The sequence below is a fragment of the Mustela lutreola genome, chromosome 2 (assembly GCF_030435805.1).
Source record: "Mustela lutreola isolate mMusLut2 chromosome 2, mMusLut2.pri, whole genome shotgun sequence".
Classification (NCBI taxonomy): Eukaryota; Metazoa; Chordata; class Mammalia; order Carnivora; family Mustelidae; genus Mustela; species Mustela lutreola.
The window spans coordinates 142,975,393-142,998,356 of record NC_081291.1 but is presented as its reverse complement, the minus strand read 5'-3'; the positions used below and the strand labels follow the sequence as shown (position 1 = coordinate 142,998,356).

The following is a 22,964-nucleotide window of genomic DNA, read 5'->3' as shown; positions in this document are numbered from 1 at the left end:
AGCAGTTTTGAAAGAGCTTTACTAACTGTGTAGAATACTGTTGTGGATAATTGAAATTGTGAAGGATGTGCATATTTCTCTTGAGCAACTGAGATCACCACTGCTTTTCATATTACATTCATGTTAAAGTGTGCCTGAATACAGAACATTCTTCTAGTTATTACCACCCATGAAGGAAAGGCACTCTGCAAACTTCATTTGTAGGTAATCTGTAGGTGAAAATAAGTCCCAAGTTAAGTGATTATTTCTAATCCTGAATTCCTAAAAGAGGGGGAGGGTGAAGAAGAAAGTACAAACTAGATACCATAGTTAATTTTGCTTGGAGGCCAGTGTTCTTTTTCTCCTCTTTGGGAATTAAAGCTTATCAATCAATATGAGAGGGAGTTTTACTAGGCTATATGGTGTTACAGTCTTACTTTGGAGTTCTTTTGATTGTTAATTGCTCTTAGAAGGTTGTTGATTTTTTTTTTTTTTTAATCTATCCAAGAGACAATACCATTAGATGCCTTCACAGGAACTTAGTGAAAGAAGACAGAAGTGTTATTAATGGTAATATAGAGCATATGCTGCTATTTTCTGTTTGACTTGCAGAGTGGATTATCTAAAGTAGAGCAAGCTCCTGACTGAACTATACTGGAATAGTTAAATTAGCCAAGTTCGCTCTGGCCTGCACAGCTGTGATGATATAGGAACTAACTCATTATGTGTTATTGATAACACTGGAGAGAGGAGAACAGCTGAAACTTACTATGCCGTGTGACTTTTTGGTATTTCTTGAATATACACAGCTGGATGAGTTTGAATTTATTTTAAAAATTCCTGCCTAAGAGAAAGAGAGAGCTCCATAAGCAAGAACTGTGTTTGAAGTGACTTTCAAAATGTGTGCCTTCTGCTTTAGGATAAAGCAATCCAATGAATTATTTTTTGTACCTCTTTGTGCTCTATTTACATATGAAATAAAACTAATTGGCTTCTGTCTGTACTAATCCAGCGAAGTTACTGGGTCTGTGTAGAGCTATCGTGGGGATCAATAGCAATCATCCATTTATTCCCTTTCTGGGTGTTTTTTGTTTGTTTGTTTGTTTGTTTTTTGTCTTTTTGTCAATAAGCAGATTAGACTTTTTGAAGCAGCTGTCACCTGACTTCAGGTTGGGGTCAGTCTGTCTCTGAAGTATTTACTAGAATTAAAATGAACCTTCAAAATGTCAAAGATGTATAACTTTTAAATCAAATAGTTGAAGGAAATAGCTTAAGGTTACCTGGCCATCCCTAAAAATAATTACATGATACAGTATGCATTTTCTTGAGTTGACTCTAGAGTTTTTATGTTTTATTATAAATGGAAAAAATAAGTGTGCTCCATTCATCATTTAAGATTTCATTCTGTGCATATGGACATGCAAACACTACGATTTGATTAACTCTACTATGTTCCTATAAATCTGTTTCCTATTGTTACACTAGAATTTCTAGATTCTGGATTCGCATTCTGCCATAAAGCAGGTAAATTTATAAATTCCACCGGTGTATCTCTGATCTTAGTTGGTGATCCCTTAGTTTTATATTGGGCTTGGAGGCTCTTTCTAAAGGGTTAAACAGTACGTAGCTCATACAAACCTGGGATACTCAAGAAATGCTACTAAAATCCAGCCATTTGAGATTATGACTGATTTCCTCTGACCTCTTTTTTTCTTATCCTCTGATTGGAGACCACTAGATTTTGCATCCTTTGATTGTAATAATTTTTATCACATTAGAACCTGAGGTCCTCTTAATGTAGATCAGTAACCTTTAATAATTACTAGTGTCTTGTTTGAGAGTTACGCTTTTCTTTTTGTGGCAGGAAAACTTCAGTATATGTATCATTTTTGCAAAGGAAAAAACATATTTTGAACTATAAGATGATTCTTGATTATTCCAGCACAACTTTATAAGGCTGGTTCTGGTAATTAGATACTGGTAAGTTTTACAAGAAATTCCCTTCATAAAAGCAGCAGAATTTCTCTTTTAAAATAAAACTGGGAGTCTTAAACTGAAGTGAAGTGAATATGAGTGATTTTATATCTTTTTGGAAGATAACAAAGTGCAGAGGATTTAGTTATGTTCTGTTTCATTCTGGGTTTGAAATTTTTGAGTAATAGCCTAAGGTCTTCGGTTGAACCATACTTTGCAACACCATAAGCACAAACTATACAAAAGAATAAAATACTTCTGAAGTTTACCATTTCTAGGAGCAAACAAATTACATTTTAGATATGAAGAACCTCTTTAATAAAATGTATTATTATATTTATAGGTTACTTATGATAGTGCTTTCTAGGGGCCAGGAATTATACTGCACAGACTTGTGTCTGTTTAAAATCCCTGTAAGTGTTAAACCTAGTCCAGCCCAGTCCCTGACACTTGAACTATAAGCCTTGATAATTCCTTGTTAATGGGGGAATTAGAAATTGCAGTAAGTTCTGAAATACATTTTGAAATCTGGGGGAAAAAAGGATTTTGTGCATAATAAATTCCATTTATTCAACTTGCTAGTTTATAAGGTTTATATTTGATTTGTGCAAAATTATAGTTGCAGTCGTATGCTAACTATAGCCACTTCTGTGATCAATAACTTAAATTTTAGAAGTTGATGATATTAATGAACCTCTAATTGTGAAATTTAAACAATTCTCCTTGCTTACCTAACCTGTTACTGTTGCTAAGACAAGCATAGAAGGGAGTTAACTAAGCATTCCTATTTGCTGTGTCCACACAGCAAAATGGTGTCTGTCTCCTTGATCTTTCTCTGCTATATGCTGTATACTTTTAACACCCGCTTGGCCAGTAAAGAACCTTTACATGGTCATCACAATGAAAGGGTATGCTCTTAGTGAGAATGCCAGTGACTCTTCCCTTTCACATTTTACAGAAACCAGTGATTTGCAAGTATGTGTGCCACAGAATGTGCCAGGAGTATATTAGAATCTCCCATGACTAAGTTATTTGAGAAGGAGTTCAGGAAATTTATACTATTTATGCAAATGGATGTCCTTTATTTTGGCTCTATTGCTTCTAGGAAGGATTTGTTAATTCTCTTTATGTGAAACATAGCACTTCTCATATGACTGGAAAATATGTTTAGGGCAAGCTTAGAGGAATTTCTCTTTGTTAACAATTTTTTTTCTTTTGGGGGGTGTCTGGGTGGCTCAGTCAGTTAAGTTTCTGCTTTTGACTCAGGTCATGATCTCAGGGGCCTGGGGTCAAGCCCAGCATCAGGCTCTCTGCTCAGTGGGGAGCTTGCTTCTCCTTCTCCCTCTGCTCTGCTGCTCCCCCTGCTTGTTCATTCTCTCTCTTTTTCTCTGTGTCAAATAAATAAATAAAATTAAAAAAAAAAATTTTCTTTTTGGACTGAGATTTTTTTTTTTAACTGTCCCTTCTCATTTAACATATAGCCATAGAGTTTGGGTGACCTTTGCTTGAAATTTTTATCAGCACTGAAGAGTGGGGGAAGAATGGCAGGGATAGAGGCCCAAGGGTGAATTTGCTTGCACTGTGTATGCTCTCAGGATCTTGCCTGCACCTTGTGATCTTCACAGCTCCTGCAGCTGATCAGGGCGTAGAGAGGGCAAACGGCACAAAATACTCTAAATAATTTCCTGCTGCGGTTGGTCTTTGGTTTCTGACTGCCACCTGGCTTTGCTCTTTCATTTCCAGGCGTTGAGAGAATAAAAATAAGCACAGGAGAAATAGATTTGCCTTCTGAGGTAATAAAAAGAAAGATATCCTTGAATGGGGGTAGAATTTATGAAACACAAGGCACTTTGCTTGCTTAAGACGTTTGATTGTCCAAATGCTGCCACACATCAGAAGCCTTGTATAAAGGATTCTACAATTGATTTGTTACCAAAAATTTAGGCTATCTTAACTATTGATAAAACTGAATCTGTCAGAGAAACAGATTGGCTTCATAGATTCTTCTCCCCCAGAAAAAGTTACTGGTTTAAAGCCATATTGAAAGGTTTTGTGGTCACAGTTTATGATATGTACACAAGAAAAAAGGTATCTCCTAATATGTTTTCTGTAGGAAGCCTTTTTTTTTTTTTTTTCTTTAAGAAATTTGCTTAAAACTCTCAGGAAGTGTTGAATTCTCTGTATGGTTAGTTTGCATATATTCAAATCTCTAGTCTTGAGAGCTTCTTAGTCATCTCTGGGTTTCATAATAAGCCATCGAAGTGTATATTTTTAATTTGCTCATTTCAATTAGTTTATCTGTACTAAGTGGGGAAAAAGATAAGGCTAAGTTGAGAAAATTCTGAATAAAACCCTTTTATAAAGAGTTTGTAGTTTCAAAAGTTGATCTATAAATTAATAGCCTGTATTTTCTCCTGGTGGTTATTAGAGGATTTATTTTATGATAGTTGTTTATAATTATAATTTCATTTATGTGTAAATGAGTTCTGAGTTATTTGTGGTTATTTGAAAGCAATTATTTTAAGGTAATTTGAGCATTTACATACAATTGACTTTGTAATCAAGGAGGAAAACTGTATAAGCAAATATATTTTAGCCCTCTTCCAATGCTGTTTAATTCTATATTCACAAAATTTAATCAATCAGTATGGTGCCCTGAGTACATGGCAGTTTATATTGGCTACTTTGAGGTAAGATAGAAACTTCACAGTTCTAAAAATATTTCACTTAACAAATGGGATATTCACTCATCTTCATAAAAGGCAGTAACTGCATAATTTAAGGCAGTATAAGGTATGATACACATTTAAAAAAAAATCTGTTGTGTGCTTTCTATCCCAGCTATTGTAGAAATTAAGTTTCAGTTCCTCTTCAGGCCATGGTTGAGAAGTATGTCTCACTTAAGTTACCTTCTAGGAGCCTCAGGACATGTGACTGAACTTGGCTAAAAGTTAAGGCTGTATGACATTTCTGATGTCTTCAGAGTGCAAAATTTAATCCCATGCCTCTGTAAATAGATAGCAGTGAGATTTTCTGATCTCTTAGGTGTAATTTTTATTTATGAAAGATTTTTAGGCTTACCACATCTTATTAGAAGGTTCTTTTGTGTTCTTTCCTTTGATCTGGTAGTTTTGTAGTAAAAGCAAACAAAAAGCCCAACATAACAAAATTTAGTAGGTTCTTTTCCTCAAGTAGATATTATAATTTGCTTTTAGTGGTTGCATAGGGCAGAGGGGACTTCAGTGTATGGTATTTTTTAGGGTTTAGGAAGCACTTAGGTGTACTCAAATGTGTCTTGGTATAAAGGTTTTTGAGAATAAACTATGTTATGTGTTTGTTTAGTTCTTCTCATGCTTTTGGGGAATATAGAATTACAAAAGCTTAAAAATGATATTCGTTCATGTAGGGAATCTGCCTTCCTTTTGTCTCCTCTTATTTATCCTCTCATTTTTATTTCACAGTGTTCATTTCTATAATGACTTTAAGACTACAGTTAGGGGGTGCCTGGGTGGCTCAGTGGGTGAAGCCTCTGCTTTCGGCTCAGGTCATGATCTCAGGGTCCTGGGATCAAGTCTCGCATCGGGCTCTCTGCTCAGCGGGGAGCCTGCTTCCCCCTCTCTTTCTGCCTGCTTCTCTTCCTAGTTGTAATCTCTCTCTCTCTCTCTGTCAAATAAATGAATAAATAAAAATTTTTTAAAAGTAAGACCACAGTTAGATGTCTCACAATTTGTAAATTAGCCATGGCATTTAACACACAACACAGATCAATGTGATGCTAGACAGCATCCACTCACTAACTTGGTGCCTTCCCATTCACCTGTTTCCAAGATGTCTCAGGAGGCACCAAGGGAGCAGTCAGAATTTTGTCTTAAAATGATCACCGTTTTAAGAATTGATTCCTGGAAACTCATTGTATCTTAAAGTGAAGAATATTTTTGCAGGGGGCCTGGGTGGCTCAGTGGGTTAAGCCTCTACCTTCAGCGCAGGTCATGATCTCAGGGTCCTGGGATGGAGCCCCGCATCAGCTCTCTGTTCAGTGGGGAGCCTGCTCCCCCCCACCCACCGCCTGCCTCTCTGCCTACTTGTGATCTCACTCTCTGTCAAATAAATAAATAAAATCTTAAAAAATATATATATATTTGCCTACCCAAAATTGTTTGAGATATTTAGAACGATGAGCTAAATCCATGATCCAAGTTTGATGTTAATTGTTTTACAGAGTGAGCTAAGCCTCAGCAATCCTGTCTTGATTTGGTCAGGGTCTCTTTAGAGGTGGACCAATTTAATTGTCAACATTTGATTCTTAGCCCACGCACAACTACTGAGGGTCATATGTGTAATAATGGAAACTTCTAATTTTGATCTGTAGGCATGTCTGTATTTATAGCTACTTCTGGATACAAAGAGGGAAAATCCAGTTGGTACTAAGACCCATGTCATAGTGTAGAAGTTAAATATAGATAGAATTTTAACCTCTGCTACATATTGAAAGATGTTGCTTATATAAGCATTTATAGAAAATTTTTTATTGCCCCAGTAACTCTGTATTTGAGTCGGTATTAGCAAAAATCTTAATAACAGAATGAATGACAGTTTACTATGCTTCTGAAGCATAAAGTTAGAATACGTAGTCCTCTGAAGTTAAATAACTACACTGCTCTCACAAAATACGTTGGTATTCTATATGCCATGGCTTGATTCTCATCATCTTGTAACATATTTGAAGGGATATATAAACTGCTAGATATTCCAACATTGCTAAATGAGTTCTGGAAACATCAAAGCCAGGTATCAAAAGCCAGCTATATTTTGTGTGCCTGTGAAATTTCTTTAGCAGCAGCAAACATGTCCCATCTGTCATGCCTGTCTCAAGTCCATAGCAGAAGAGCTTAAATACTCTATATACTTCATTTGATCTTTATCCTACTATTGTTAATGACCCTCAGTTTTGGGAGAAATTTTCACTCTACATCACAGTAATAAAATGAGAGGACCTATTAATTGTGTCTAGTTAGTCGGCTGATTAGAGCAGGTGTGAATTAGCTTGACATCACAGATTTATCCTTGTAGGAAAATAGTTAACTCTTAGAGGATGGAAGACAAATTTCTGAAATCTAGCCCCTCTGGTTAAAACTGCTCAGAGTAGGGTCAAAAAATTTAATTGACCATTGCTAAAGACTGACTTCTGTATTTTAGTTCCATCATCTTCCCACTTAAACGTGTTCCACCTCCTATAATTCCTGTCTCCTATAATGGCACCTTACCCAGTCATCCAGATCAGAAAAATGGGACACATCCTAGACTCTACATTCCCTTCGGCCTCACATGTAATCCCTATCTTGTGCAGTCAGATTTTGACTCTTTAATAACTTTCAGAGTCTCCCTGCTATTGCCTCCTTAGTTCTCTATCATCATTTGTCTTGAATAGTTCTAATAGTTACAGATGGCTAAGTCTAAGAATAATAAGTAATAATAATAATGAAAAACATGCTGATAAATATTTAGCAAGTAAGTGCCTGTCTCCACCCTTTTCCTCCTTTTCCCCACCGTGTCCTACCTAAGATAAACAAATCAGTCCTCCACACCATCATTGTTGGAGTAGCTTTTTAAAAGGCGAGTCTGAACTTTCTTGAAAACAGCCCAGTGATTCCTACTGCCCACAGAATCAAGTCCTGACCTCTTAACTCAGCATACAAAGCTTTTCATTATCTGGCCCCAGCCAACATATCCAGTCCAGTCTTATCTCTTATCATCCCCCTCACACACATAACACTCTGACCTCTCACATGAACTGTATGTACTGCCCACTCTTGGGTCTCTTGTGCCTTGTTTGGTTGGCTTCAGCACATGTCAGTCACTCTGCATGTGATGTCCTGCCTCCCATTGTCTGCGTGGTGGCCTGCCAGACTTGATTCTCATTTCATCTACTCTAGGATACCTCCCATGAATACCTTTCCTGACCCCATTTCCAGTAGAGGTAGGCCCTCTGCCTTTGAATCGTTCCCAGAGCACCTTTGTGCCATATTTCACACCATACCACTGGGTTTGCTTGTGTGTGTGTGTGTCTCTCTCTCTCTCAACTTACTGACTCTGGCCCATTTCATCTTATCCCCAGCATACAGTCCAGTGCTTAGTCAGTGTGTCTACTTAGGATTTTTTTGTTTTTCACATTTCTTTATTGGTTTCAAACAACTTATAAATACAGAAAAATTGTCTAAAATGGTTATATTCCTTACTGGGCTCCCAAATGCATAATCCCAAGAACTATTTATCTAACAAAGAGATCATGTTCTTACTAATTTCTGTTTCATTAAACTTAAAAATAGTTTTGGGTTTTCATTATGGTTCTGTTATTTACATCATGGTCCCCGCTTACTTTCTTTTGTATTTGAAGTGTACACAGAAGAAATGATGGTTGTGGGACATTTCTTTCTGACTTAGGTAGGTGTAGGTGCTCCATGCATAGATAATAAATAATTGAAAAATGTCTTACTTGGTATGTCAAGTTATTTGTTGAGTAGGGGGAGAATCATTGTTAAAAAGCATCTAAATTATGAGAATGGGTGTTATTTTCCGAATTTTAGATTAGTTTTGTATCTGGATTCTTACATCGGTATGTGTGGTAGTGTGTTTGTTGGTGAAGCATACAGAAGCAGAATTGTTAATATTTCAGCAGTCCTAGTTCATTCTTTTGTAGCAAAAATCATCAATCTGTTTATAAGATTTTTTTCCTGATTCATCTTGATAGGGTTATATCTTGGGGAAGTCAGTACTGATTAATTTAGCCACATGATATATTTAGTTAAATCTAAATCCTATATAGTGGCCATCTCCCATACTCTCTCTTTTCTGGCCATCCCTCGGTGGGGGATGTCTTTAGGCCTTATAGAGTTCTCATCTACCAGGATTATTGCACCCTGCTTTACAGAGCTTCCCTCTACCTCCGAATCTCTAGCATTGTCTGTTTTGCTCAATCTTCACACATCCAGTATTTATTGCTTCGACCCTTTATCACCTCAATACTCTAAATTTGTACTCTTAAATTTGAGGCTCTGAGATCCTGGGCTTACTTCCTCAGTTCATGGCCTGACATCTTTCATGTTGCCTATTTTACGCTAGTTCACGTGTCCTTATCTGCTTTGTACCCCTGTTTAATAGAGTTCCTTTTCCAGCTACTTGCATTTCTCCTGTCCCTCCCTGTCCCTACCCTTCTTCAAAAGCAAAATGCTTGAATTATTTTTTTCTTGTTCTTTTACACAATCCTGGTATTTATTTTCTTTCTTTACCGGTATTTTTTCCTATTATTTAAACTATTCCTAAAATCCTTTCTCTTAGAAAAAGCTGTGTTTGATACAGTAAAGCCTCTTAACTTTTCCTGACTTGATCCATTCCTAGACACCAGTAACCACCTCTTGTTCCATAATGCTGCATGCTAATTCTTTATCCTCTCATTCCCAGGATGTACTTGCCACTGATGAGTTTAGTAGGCAGATTGTACGGACTCTGGTTTTATGTTTTGTTAGTTATTTCTCTCTTGAAGCCCCTGTAAGCCAGGAACTACATCTGTTTAATTCTTTGTGTATTGCCTAATACAGCCCACCATCACCATTACCATACATACATGACTCATAAATGCTTTCTCATAATAGGAGACAATGGTTTGATAAAGAAGAGTGGTGTATGTTGAACATTTGGCATCTGTATCGCATGCATTTTTTACTGATGCAGATGGAGGAGAAAAGAAATTCTTGGCTTTGGATTTTTTAAGCATTCCCTGTTTAAGGGAGAGCAGGTGGTAAAATTAATCTTATAAAAAGATAATTTAATGTTTTTCAAATTTGTTGTTTTGTCTCTGCAAAGTCTAGAAAAGCATATTGAAAATCAAATAGAGCTAAAACAGTACTTTGATACATCAATCCAAAGAACAGTTGATTGTAGTAAATTAGGATTTGTCATAGAAATTTCATAATACCCAATGGACTGAAATGCACAGAGGATGTGGCAAAAGCTGCAGTTTTAGATGTCTTTCTCATGCAAATCATTATCTATGAAGTCTTAATAATACAGGCTTAAACAGAAATTGCTAGAGTGGTGTCCAGAATAAAATCTGGTACTTTAACAACAAAAAGCATTGGCTGTTTATAATGCATATTAACATAATAACTGCTGTTCTACGAATTCCTTAAAGAAAATACTGAGGATTTAACTCATAATTGGGAACACTTACTGGGAAATGAACTTAAAGCAAGAAAATCTGTTTAGATCTGGAAATTATGTTAAGAGGGAGAAACAGGTTAATATCTCTTGGCTCAATATCAGATTCTCCTAAAATTAAGTGAAAAACGTTTAAGCAACTTGATGTGAGGTTTAGTTTAGGTATAGGAGTTCCGGTTTTCAGCATTTGTTCTACTTTTTTAAAGAGTTTTCCAGAAACACTTTTTCCTTTTGAATTAAGTCCCCTTATTTAACATAAATAATTTTAAACCAAGAAGTGTCCAAATGTAACTTTAAACTACATTTTATTGTCTTATTTCCATTTCACACTTAATTAAAAGTATATGGTACTTTTAAGATTATATCCTCCTTCCTTCTTCCTTCCATTCTTCCTTCCTTCCTGTCTGTTCTCCTAAGCAGGAAATTAGGGTTTGGGGAAATGCCTTAGGAATTTTTAAAGGAACATACTGCTTTTATTAAGTTACATGCTTCATTGGCACCATTAGTTGGATATATGACTTGAGGTGGTTTTTTTCCCCCCCAAATAGAATCTGTTTCAAAAATTATGAACACGAGGATAGAGGATGGTAGATTTGCCAGGGGTGTTTATTGAGAAATGTTAATAGGCATACATGGAAAAAAAGGAAGAGAGCGTTGTGACAATTTTGGAAGGATACTTTATAGCCCTCATCATGGTGCTTCAGTATTTACCTAGTATATTAAAGGGGCTGAAGAGTGGCTGCAATAAGTAAATTGTTTAATTTTGTGTAACCAAGTTTTTTTCAAACATTTGACCACAAAATGCTTTTTACACAGAATACCTATTAACAGTCCTTGAAACAAGTGTTCCTAGAGCAGAATTTGGAAAGTGTTGTACTAACCAACAAAACCCCTAGGTCAAAATTAATACCTTTTCAAAATTCTAATTTACAACAAGGAAATAAGTTGAATATTGGGAATATTTGTTCCAACACCTGGATTCACATGAACCAGTCATTTTGAGTACACTATATCTGGAGTATCCTGTGTATTATAGACCTCCATTTAGAAATCTGTGGTGGATGGGCTCCTGGGTGGCTTAGTTGGCAAAGCGTTTGTAGGTCATGATTTCAGGATCCTGGGATCAAGCCCATATCAGGCTCCCTACTGCAGGGAGCCTGCTTCTCCTTCTCTCCCCTGCCCCTGCTCATGCTGTCTCTCACTATCCCTCTCAAATAAATAAGTAAAATGTTTTTAAAAAAGAAAGAACTCCATTATGAAAAGGGTAGAAAGATGAAGGAATGTGTCTGGAAACTTTGTCACTCTGCTGATATCTATGATGTTACTTTATGATGTATTTTATTTTTCATATGTTCTTAGGGATATCTTGAAAAATACACAAAAAGAACAATACAATGAACATTTTTCCAGTTATTTAAAATAATGGTTAAGATATTTCAAACACTAGATGAAGTTCCATTAGAAAAGAGATTTTAAATGGACCACCCATTAGAATTCCTTAAATGATATTGATTCATATAATGGGATTTTCCCCCCAAAGTATTGAGATATTTATGAAGTGCTGATTCAGCAGCAGCAGACAAGAGATAACAAAATGACAAAAATATTCTCACAGCCAAACTTCATAATAATCCAAACTATCTTGCTCTTCATGTTTTGCCAACTTCTCCCCCTCCAACCCCCGGGACAAAAGATAGTATTGATATTGGGTAAAATAGCAATACTGGTCTCATCTGGGGTTTGGTGGGTTTTTTTGTTTTTCTTTTTTTCTCTTTTCATCAGGCAATATTGTGTATTTTGTATTGATAAGTAAACTGATAACTCTGGGGAAAAAGGCAAGCTTTAAGAGAAGTTTCTTTTGTTTCTCTGTCAGCTTCATCTTCAAACTGACTCCCTGATTGGCTGAAACCCGGGTTTGGGGGAGGGTGGGATTATGTTGATTGGTTTAGGTCTGTGATACTGTGATACTGTGGGATAAACATCAGTCAGTGTGGTACCATAACTCCATGGCCTGGAACCTTTGGTCTTGTTAAGAAAAGGCATGTAGGAGGGGCGCCTGGGTGGCTCTGTGGGTTAAAGCCTCTGCCTTCGGCTCAGGTCATGATCCCAGAGTTCTGGGATCGAGCCCCGAATGGAGCCCCGCATTGGGCTCTCTGCTCAGCAGGGAGCCTGCTTCCCTTCCTCTCTGCCTGCCTCTCTGCCTATTTGTGGTCTGTCTGCCAAATAAATAAATAAAATCTTTAAAAAAAAAAAAAAAAGGCATGTAGGAAATGGAGAAACAACCAGTAGTGTCCTTTTTACTCCAAATAAGTTTTGAAAATTCTACAGCATGCTATACTACATATTTTTAATGTCTTATGAGATGTTTAGATATTTCTATTTTGCAAATGTATTAACAGTTCTTGTTTTGGGGGGGTCTTTTTAGAGGACAAGAATTTTGGGCAGATTTGAATGCCATGAATGTGTATGAAACAACTGAATTTGACCAACTACGAAGGCTGTCCACACCACCCTCTAGCAATGTAAACTCTATTTACCACACAGTCTGGAAGTTCTTCTGTAGGGACCACTTTGGATGGAGAGAGTATCCTGAGGTATTTACAGGTTCTTTTCCCCAAAAGTGCATTTAAATTTTTCTTATCTTTCACTGTCCTTTCCTTCTAATCCTTTACAACAGTGACTAAACAGAACAACAAATATAAGAGCTTACTGATACAAAATGGAGTCTTGTTGATATAATTTACATTATTCTCAATTTTTCTGAGGATGTATTTCTTTTCACTGATCTGGAATCCATAAATACCACTGTTATCAGAGAGGTAAAATGCTTTCCTCAGTATCATAATACTGTAGAGACCAATATTTACATGGTAAGTACTCAGACATAGTGCTCCTTTAGAATAATTTTAATGAGATGAGCACTAGTATATTTCTAGCTGTTTCTGGCTCCTTGGCTCATGTTCACTGAATCATGTGTTATACTTAGCATCTCGGAAGTCTAATGGGAAACAAGCACTCTTAAGCCCCTGGAAGAAATACTTGAAAATGTTTATTGAGCTGTGGTCAGGCAAATCAGTCATTTAAAATTGTGTCATATGTGTACATGGATCCTTAGTGTGAGATGGTAAGAATAGCTTCTAAATCAAATCACAAAGTAAGGTTTTAAAATGATGATGGGTTTACTTTGCCTCTTAATGAGAATTCAGAGTCAAATTTTAAAACAATGAAATGGACTTTAGAGATTAATTTTACATTCCAAAGATCTGACTTCTTTGATTTGATTAAATTCATTTCCAGCATTACAAAAAGGGATAACTGACTTCTTTACCCTTTGGAATTTTCTTTTAAGGCAATAGCAAAAGAAAACTACCTAAGTATAATATTAATTGGTTAATAATACATAATGGAATTAAGATTTCTGAGACTCTTTTAAGTAATCACTAGTATCTAATACCTTCCAAGGAGAATAAAAGACTATTTAAAATGTATTCTCAGAATACATGTCCCTGTGTTTTTCCTCTGAAAGATTTCTTGGATTTGGAACTTAACTAGTTTCTTTGAACTATATACACTACTATCTTTAATCCTCTTCTGAAAATTCCCTTAAGAAATATAAACAAATTTCTAGGACATTGTTAAAGCCTCAAAATAGAGTTGATCCCTGGGCCTCACATGTTTCATAATAGAAATCCATGCTCTTCTGAAGAAGGAGCATCTTTCTATTCTGTTTCTTTCCCCCCTTGCCCCTCCCCAAAAATCCTGAGTGTAAAGGGAATTAATTTGACTCTCTGCACTTTATTGAACCTTTTCTGATGTTAACATCAAGGTTAACTATTTTTGCCTTTAGTTACAGTAACATTTTTTCATATTTCCTAGTGATTGTTTTTTTCTAACTTCTTTTTCCTTTACCTTCTATTTTCTACTCCAGTCTGTTATTCGACTGATTGAAGAAGCCAACTCTCGAGGTCTGAAAGAGGTCCGATTTATGATGTGGAACAACCACTACATTCTTCACAACTCATTCTTCAGGAGAGAAATAAAAAGGAGACCCCTCTTCCGCTCCTGTTTTACACTGCTTCCGTATTTACAGTAAGTGTCAGTGGAAAGCCTTATCTTTACTCTCATTTTATGTAAATATACAACTGAATGACAAAGAGTAAAAGATTTTAAATTAAGAGGCCAACTTGGTTAATACTTCTAGAATGTGAAATTTTGAGTTATTCTATGAGTTTAATTCTTCAGAATAGAGTTCAGATAAGCTACAATTAACCTAACTAAAAGAGTGATTATCCAGTTGATTTTTTTTGAACTGAAAAGCAAAGAGAAGTAACATTTTTGTACAACAAAAAGTAATTATATCGGGGATAAGGCAGTTTTTTGCATTTGCTTCCTGAAAGATTGAGTTTCCTGATGATAACCATCCATGTAATGGTGCTGCTTCCCAGAACAGGTAAACTGCAAGGTCAAGCAGGGAGAGCCCTTCAAGGTGGCATTCTCCAGTTCTTCTTCCTTGAGTGAATTTTAATAGGAAAGATTCTTCTCAAAGAATCTGCATTCTCATTTTCTATGTAAGGCCCACCTTCCTATAATACTCCCTAAAATTACCTGTCATACTTCTAGGTTGAAACTGATTTCAACCTTCTGAATTGTAGGTGAGCTCTTCCATTTTCTCAAGTCCTCTTCCCCACCCCAGATAGCCCATCAGTATATCTCCATAGATGCAAAAAGGTGGAGCCTGTTACCAGTAGCATGGCCATCTTTGAAAATTAGGAACTCTAGGGAAATCTTTGTGTACTCTCATCGGATCTACCATATTTAGAGGCTGCTTTTTAGAAATAATGCTAGATTTACTTGGTTTTATGAACTGGGGAGGTCTAGAGTAATACTGGTTTTTCTCTTCTACTTATCTTAGAGATGCTGTTTTTATATTCTGACTAGTTTGTTTGTTTGTTTGTTTTTTTGTTTTTCAGTCTCAAACTGTATTTTTCCCAGATCATTATGACAGAATTTTAATGATTCTAATTATGAGATTGCAAAAGGAACATTAAAAACAAAATACAAATGAATAAAAATCCCTGAAATGCTCAGTATCCAAAAGCAATTTTTAGTAAGGCTGGTTAAGAAATATATGCTGGCTTTGGGTAAATGTGTGCTTTCTTCCTAGTCCAAGTGTGAAAAATTTTACCTTGTAGGGTTTTTTTTTTTATTAGAAACTAATAAAAATGCCATTTCTGTGATTTCACTAGCACAGCTGGAGATAGTGTCAGCGTCCAGTAGTTAGGAACATATTGTCCTCCTAGTGAGATGGTAGAACTCATTAGTGAGACCAGCAGCTTGGCATGCTGAGCCAATCAAGCAAGATGGAGCTTCTGAGTGAGAGTAAGAATGCTCATTCGAGTGCTGCATTGATGGGGGACTTTTACAAAATGGTGAACATTGATTTGTTTCAACCCTAAGACAAGTAATTATGAAATAATCCCTCCCCCTCTTTTAAAATTTAGGCTTATTTTGTAAAAGTACGAACTATGAAAATACTATAAGCAGTATTAGAATTAGTGCCACAAATTTGGCACCTTACTATAAGGTAAGCCTATAACGTAGGCTTATAAGAGAACAAAGAAAGTCAGTCTGTTATTTCTTCCTTTTTCTTTCTAAAATCTCCTGTTTAGTCTTTTTGTCTAAAACAGCGTTAATCAGGTATAAAGTAAGAGCTTAGCAAATCAAAGAGATTACGCAGACACTTCAATGAGAAAAGAGCAGAGAAACAAGCAGCAAGTTCACCAGGATGGAATGGGTAAATGCAGCCCTTCAGTTCCTATCTGCCCTAGAGTCTGGGGCCCTGAGGCACTCAGACTGGCCTAGTGGAGAGTAGAGAGGGATTAGTTTTAAAAAGCAGGCTGCAAAACAGATTCCAGAGAGACTATGATTTTAATCTTAGCCAGGAAGAAAGTTTTGTTTTTAAATGTTAGTAAATGTAGAGGGTCAGATTAAAACGTAAGTGTCAAAAAAGGCTATAGTAATCATGAAATAAGAGATGCCTAGAAATTGGGAATGCCAGAATAAGGGAGCTGAGGAGAGGGGCTGGCTGACTTACTCTATGAATTTTGACTCCTCCTAAGTGAGAATTTCCCTGGTGCTTTTAATTCCTTCCAGTTTCATTGAGCTATAACTCACCTACAACTCTGTCAGTTTAGGGTGTACAGCTAATAATTTGACATACATATATTGCAAAATGATTACCACAATGGAGTTTAGTTAACATCTATCACTCATAGTTACAAAGAAAGTATTATTTCCTGGTGCTTGCTGCTTTTCAGTGAGGTTGATAAAAAAGCTTATTCTTTAATATTCTTAGAATATTTAAGCTGAGGCTGCATAAGCAAACAAATCTCAAATTTAGAGGTGTAGGAGTTCATTTCAGCCAAAAGGACATCTATCCTGTGCAGTCACTCTGTGGTCATGGGAAAGCCTGATAGGGTTTTACTTCTCCCCCCAGAAAAGATAAAATGAATTAATTTTTACTTTGTCACTGAAAGTGGGTTAGGAAACATCTTCTGAAATGGCAAGGAGAGGGAAGGAGAGTGTAAAAGATGACCTTGAATTCTGAAAATCCATTCTTCAGAGGTCCTTGAGTGCAAGTTCTAGACCCTTCAACTTTGCCTCTTTGGAGAAGGCTGGTACAGCACTGTGAAGCACATGGTATGTCATTGGAATACCCATGAGCTAAACACAAACTCAGCAGCCTCAGAAAATAAAGCCACATTTATAACTGTGCTTGTAATATGTATTTCTAATTCATGGCAAGTGTAGTGTGTAGAAGTTCATCAGACAGCTGTCTATATGCATTTTAATGTTTTAGCCCAATTAAGATACTGGCTTATTAAAAGTAAGCATCTATAGATGGGAATGTATGATAATTATGAATATAAAATCTAATCTTAATGTTTTAGGATGGTTAGGATTTACTTATACAGGCTCATCTTCAAGTATCTATGAATCTTTTTTGGTCAGTGCCAGGATTTCAGTACGGCTGTGACAGCAGCCTAAAACCTGTTTTGGGTAGAGTGGTTGGGAGAATTTTTATTTTCCTTCCCCAACTCAGAAAACTCTTTGGCAGACGCCTGGGGAACTTAGTAGGTTAAGCCTGTGTCTTTGGCTCAGATCATGATCCCAGGGTCCTGGGATTGAGTCAACACATCAGACTCCTTGCTCAGCAGAGAGCCTGCTTCTCCCTCTGCCTGCAACCCCCCCTGCTTGTGCAAGTGCGCGCGCCCTCTCTCTCGCTCTTTCTGACAAATAAATAAAATCTTTAAAAAAAAAAAAAAAAGAGAGAGAGAGAGAGAGAAACCTCTTTTGGTAACTTCAATTCCTAATAAACCTGGAAATCTGGTAGGCTGGAATTTACTCTTTTTGCAGAGCAGGACTAGAAGGAACAGCTAAAAATAGGGAACTTATACTCTGTATTTCCTGCCATTTCTCCAGAATAGTGATGGCTTTTGAAGGAGTTACCTTTCAGAATCTGATTAAAGCAGTGGGGCCTCTCTTCAGAAGAATGTGCCCGTGAATGAAGACTCCAGAGGAGTCTGTCAGGGCTTTATGAAAACGCCTCAGAGAACAGGAACTATTATGCCTCTTCCAGGAAGGTTAGAGAAGCCAGTGCCCCCTTTAAATTGACCCCTGAACTGTATGGATTCTGTAAGTCCTGGTTCCTCTCAGAACTCCTGTCTCTGTCTCCCAAGGGATCTTGAGGCATGCTAAATCGTAGGCACAACCACTTGAAGGGGGGCAGGTGTTAGAGAAGGCAGTTGTGCCTCTATAGCTTTTTAACTTCTTATCAAGCCATCTCTTAAAAGTCAAAAGACTGTGTGAGATGGAGGTGGTGGTAGTGGGAGTCAGGCAAACCTGCATTGCAGCCCTAATATACATCCATCACTTTCAAGCCTTGATGGGAAAGAGAGAGAGAGAGAGAGAGAGAGAGAGAGTGTGTGTGTGTGTGTGTGTGTGTATGAATTGTGAAGTATATAGCAGTGGAAAGAGTATGCATCTAGAAACTATGTAGATAGGCCTGGATTTAAGTCCTGTCTCTGTTCTTTGCTACTATGCTAGCAGTTTCTTTATTTGAAAAGTACAGATATCCAAGCCTTATTGCTGGGTTGTTAGGACAGTAACTGATAATGTATGTAAAATGCCTGTCCATAGTATGTGCTTACTGTAAGGCAGCTTGATTAATGAGGAGGGTAATGGTAAGATATGCTCTTGCAGATGAGATGCACAGTCACTTACGGTTGTAACTTCTGTGTTACAAAACTCTTTTTGAAAATTTTTAGTTTAATCCATTTCACAGACTTACTGCTTCCTTGTGACCATCACTCTATGCTGAAGAGTGTTTCGGTACCCTGGCCCTGAATCTGGGTCTCAGGGCCAGGAATTTCTCTCTCTGATCTTCCTTTTTGTTCTGTTTTGAAAATGGCCAAGAAATATAATTTAAATTTAAGCATTTAATTGAACATTAAATGCTTAATGTTCAGCTGCTACTTAATAGAAAGTCACCTGTCAAAGTGACTAAAACTAAATTTAAAGGTTCAAGGATATACATTCTGTTGTCTGAAGCTTAAAGTAATTCGTTTCATCTTAAGCACACCTAAGGCTATAGAATTTGGATACAATTGACGACCTTGTTGTTAACACATGACATTGAAAGATGAAGCAAATGCCAAATGTCAGCTTTCAGTGCCTACTCCAGTGATTTTTGTTTGTGTTATACAGAAAGTATAAGCTTTTTAATTTTTTTTTAAAGATTTAGAGAGAAAGAGAGCCATGTGTATGTATGCATGCAGGAGTGGGAGGCAGAAAGCAGAGGGAGAGAATCTTCAGGAAGACTCCCCCTGAGCATGGAGCCTCCATAACCCATAAGATCATGACATGAGCCTAAACCAAGAGTTGGACACTTAACCACTTGAGCCACGCAGGCACCTCTAAGCTTTTTTATTTTTAATATTTCATGTCATCTTCCTGTAAGCTCCTTCTTTCCTGCCTGCCTTTGTCTCCCCATCAATCTGCTCCCCGCCACCTATAGAGCCTTTAGTCATGGTAAATTTTCTGCTTAGTACAGCAAAGTTTGAAGAATACATATATTATCACTGCTCTCTTAGAATTTCTTTAACTGTATAGGCAAAAGAGGAGTCTACAGTTCAAAGTGAAGATATTTATAAATTGTCCCTTGCTTGCCTGCCTGCCTGTAGCAGTACATTCCAGAGTTTTCTCCACAAGGAGGAGGCTGGGAAGAAGCTAATAATAGGTTAACTGTGTATAGGCAATGTCACTTGGAGACTTTTTTTTTAAATACATAGCATATTCTATATTGTTTTTTAAAACAAGCACTTAAACTATACAAATTACAATTTTAGGTACTGCTTTAGAGTGCTATAATATGAGATGTACTTAAATGTTTTACATTGACATTTCTTCCTCTCCCTTCCAGGACACTTGGTGGTGTTCCTACACAGGCTCCTCCGCCTCTTGAAGCAACTTCATCATCACAGATCATCTGCCCTGATGGGGTCACCTCAGCAAACTTTTACCCTGAAACTTGGATTTATATGCATCCATCTCAGGACTTCATCCAAGTGCCTGTTTCTGTAGAGGACAAAAGTTATCGAATCATCTATAATCTTTTTCATAAGACTGTGCCTGAGTTTAAATATAGAATTTTGCAAATACTGAGAGTCCAAAACCAGTTTCTTTGGGAGAAATATAAAAGGTGAGTCAGCAGTACGACAAATTTAAGAGCTTTTCTTAACCCACTGAGCCACCCAGGCGCCCTAAGAGCTTTTCTTAATGTACTAATGATAGATGCAGAACATAATAGTAAAGACTTTCACAAAATCTATTATGTTTGTATTTTTTCATGTATTAACTCATATATACTCTTCATAACAGACCATGTAAGTTCAGTAACTTGCCACAGGACCTACAGCTAATCAGATAGATATGTGCTGGAGTTTGAACTTTGGCAGTCTAGCACCAGAGGCTTTGCTTTTAATTACTTGACTATGCTGCCTCTCAAATCAACAAAAAGCAAATGTAGTACAAAAGGAATACATGCAGGTTTGAGTAATCTCAGAATTAAGAGATACTCAGGTTGGTGGAATTCGACAAAGAAGTTATCCTGAGAAAGTAAGGTTGTGAACTAGATTTGAAATGGAAGAGATAGCAAGTGAATAAGTGTTGGGGTGGCGGGGGGGAAAGGGGCTCTTCTTGCCTGCAGTGGAAAAGATCATTTTAAACTTTTAATATGATCTCTGATGGCATTTTGCCCTTGAAAGCTACTTTAACATTTCCTCGTCATTGAAACCATAATGAGTTTATGACTACATCTTGCCTGTTAAATTGATCTATACCTTCCTTCTTCTGAATTCCCTGTCCACTCTTTTCATTAGGAAAAAGGAATATATGAACAGGAAAATGTTTGGCCGTGACAGGATAATCAATGAGAGACATTTATTTCATGGAACATCCCAGGATGTGGTAGATGGAATCTGCAAGCACAACTTTGACCCTCGAGTCTGTGGAAAGCATGCTACAATGTTTGGACAAGGCAGTTATTTTGCAAAGAAGGCAAGCTATTCTCATAACTTTTCTAAGAAGTCCTCCAAAGGAGTCCATTTCATGTTTCTGGCCAAAGTGCTAACTGGCAGATACACGATGGGCAGTCATGGCATGAGAAGACCCCCTCCTGTCAATCCAGGCAGTGTTACCAGTGACCTGTATGACTCTTGTGTGGATAATTTCTTTGAGCCTCAGATTTTTGTCATTTTTAATGATGATCAGAGTTACCCTTATTTTGTTATCCAATATGAAGAAGTCAGTAACACTGTTTCCATTTGAAAAATCTTGGTACTGCTAAATTGATACGAACTCAATCCAGCATTTGTAGCAGGTTTTGGATGGGTGGGACAGAGTGGGGAACAGCATTGGACATTAATAGGGCACTTTTAAGACCCATTTTTTAAGTGCTAGAAAGTGAAAAATTTTTTAAAGAAAAACACGAGTTTTAAAATGACCACTTATTCTTTAATTATTTACTAATTGTTGTTAGTGTACTCAGTGTGGAAAAGACTACAGATTGCCTACTCTTTTTATTCACACTTGTACATATAGGCAGCAATGGTATTAGAAACATTTTTAAAAAGAAACTGAACAGCCTAACCAATTAAATGTGACTTAAGCCTGGTAGAAGTTTGGCCAAATGAAATGGAGGCTGTGAGCAAAGTGAGGATTCTGTTATTTAAAATGATAAAACAACTGGAGCTAATACTACCATACTTATTCCCTGTCCAAAGCATCACTTACGGTGTAGGATAAGTTCATGAAATTCTGGTGGGTGGAAGGAAGTTTTTATCCTAGCAGCAGAACTGAAATATATCACCCAAGCAGAGAGCATTGGTGACTTTAACTGTTCTGCAGAATTTACCTGAGGATTCAGAGGAAGTAAAAAAAAAAGGAACCATTTGAAAAATTTTTGTCGCCAGGAAGATTTTTCACTAACTGGTTATATGAAACATGATTCTTATGTTGTTAAAACTGCAGACTTAGAAAACTCAGCCTCTTCCATTATCATCTACCCCAATCTGAAGGAGCTGGGCAGCTAATTTGGTTAAAGTCAGTCTTGAGGATTAGTAGTATTACTTTTAGAGTTTCCGACGTAGGCCCCGACTGAAGGTTTTAGAGAAAGGAAGTACATCTATAATTGAATTGTTAAGGCTTATTACCGTGCTTCGCACAAAGTAGACTCTCCAAAGTATTTGTTGGCTTGGAAATACTGTTAAAGGTGGTTATCCCACCCTTTGCCTGCTTTGCCAGATGCAGCTGGGTTCCCCGGCTGACTCTATTTTACACTACTTAATGGAAACACAAACTTGGAAATTGTGCCACTGACCCAGCTGGAGCAGTGTTCGGTGTGTATGCTAATACCTCAGTTCAGAGAGGTAGCAGCTAGGTATACTTTGCCTTAAGCAAAGCCAATACCTGGATTTACAAAAGTGGTAGTGGTCGTTCACAAAAGAATTCACTGTGGAATTCTTTCAGATACCAAGCTCTCCTAGTATGTTTGTGGCTATTTCATTTACACAAAACTTTTCAGGAACTCCTGTGTTGTTTGAAGCAAGATATATCTATCCTGATGTCTCAGTGAATCAGTCTGTTTAAGCACTTATCAGGGCTTCCACACAATTATTTATTTTGCCCTAGTTGATCTCGTTGTTTGCTGCCATTGGCATGAGACAGCCAACTGTGGCTGTTACAGTTGTACTTTCAGTCAATTATAACTTTGTAAACCAGTGATTCCCAATCTTTTTCAAGTTAAGACACCTTACCATTGCTTATTTGATTTTATGAAACTTGTTCCTTTTTTTTCTCCTTAAAGGAAAATAAAGCTTTATGACATATTTATTTTTTTAATAAAACTAAGCAAAAATAAAAGTTCCGGTAATTCTTTAAAACTTTTGTTGTTTTGGTTCCATTTAAGATAAGTGAATTCAGCACATAGTGGATGATCTGTCCTTAAATGCTTGTTGACTGGTTGAGTGAATATGTGACCGAGCGACTGAACAGACCCAATCAGAGCCTGCTGCTTAAACTTTTGTGCTCCAGGAGTCAGCAGAAACTATATTAGGTAGCAGTCACATGTAAGTTTCACAAGAGAAGACTGAATATTTTATTTTGCAGGTAAATATTTGAGGAAAAGGGAAAAGTTGTCATATCAGCAAACAGCTATAGTGAAAAATGAGCTGATTGTC

At 36.9% G+C, this 22,964-nt stretch overlaps 1 protein-coding gene across 2 annotated transcripts in view; it reads left to right on the top strand.

Annotated features, from left to right (window-relative positions):
- Positions 1-22,667, top strand: part of TIPARP (TCDD inducible poly(ADP-ribose) polymerase) — a 31,008-nt gene extending 8,341 nt beyond the window's left edge. For both annotated transcript variants that reach the window (XM_059163680.1, XM_059163681.1), the window contains exons 3-6: positions 12,593-12,761; positions 14,096-14,256; positions 19,649-19,927; positions 20,607-22,667. In XM_059163680.1, the coding sequence (XP_059019663.1) occupies positions 12,593-12,761; positions 14,096-14,256; positions 19,649-19,927; positions 20,607-21,054 (1,057 nt within the window). In that variant the 3' untranslated portion in view covers positions 21,055-22,667. The remainder of the gene's footprint in view (positions 1-12,592; positions 12,762-14,095; positions 14,257-19,648; positions 19,928-20,606) is intronic.
- The last annotated feature ends 297 nt before the right edge of the window (positions 22,668-22,964 follow it).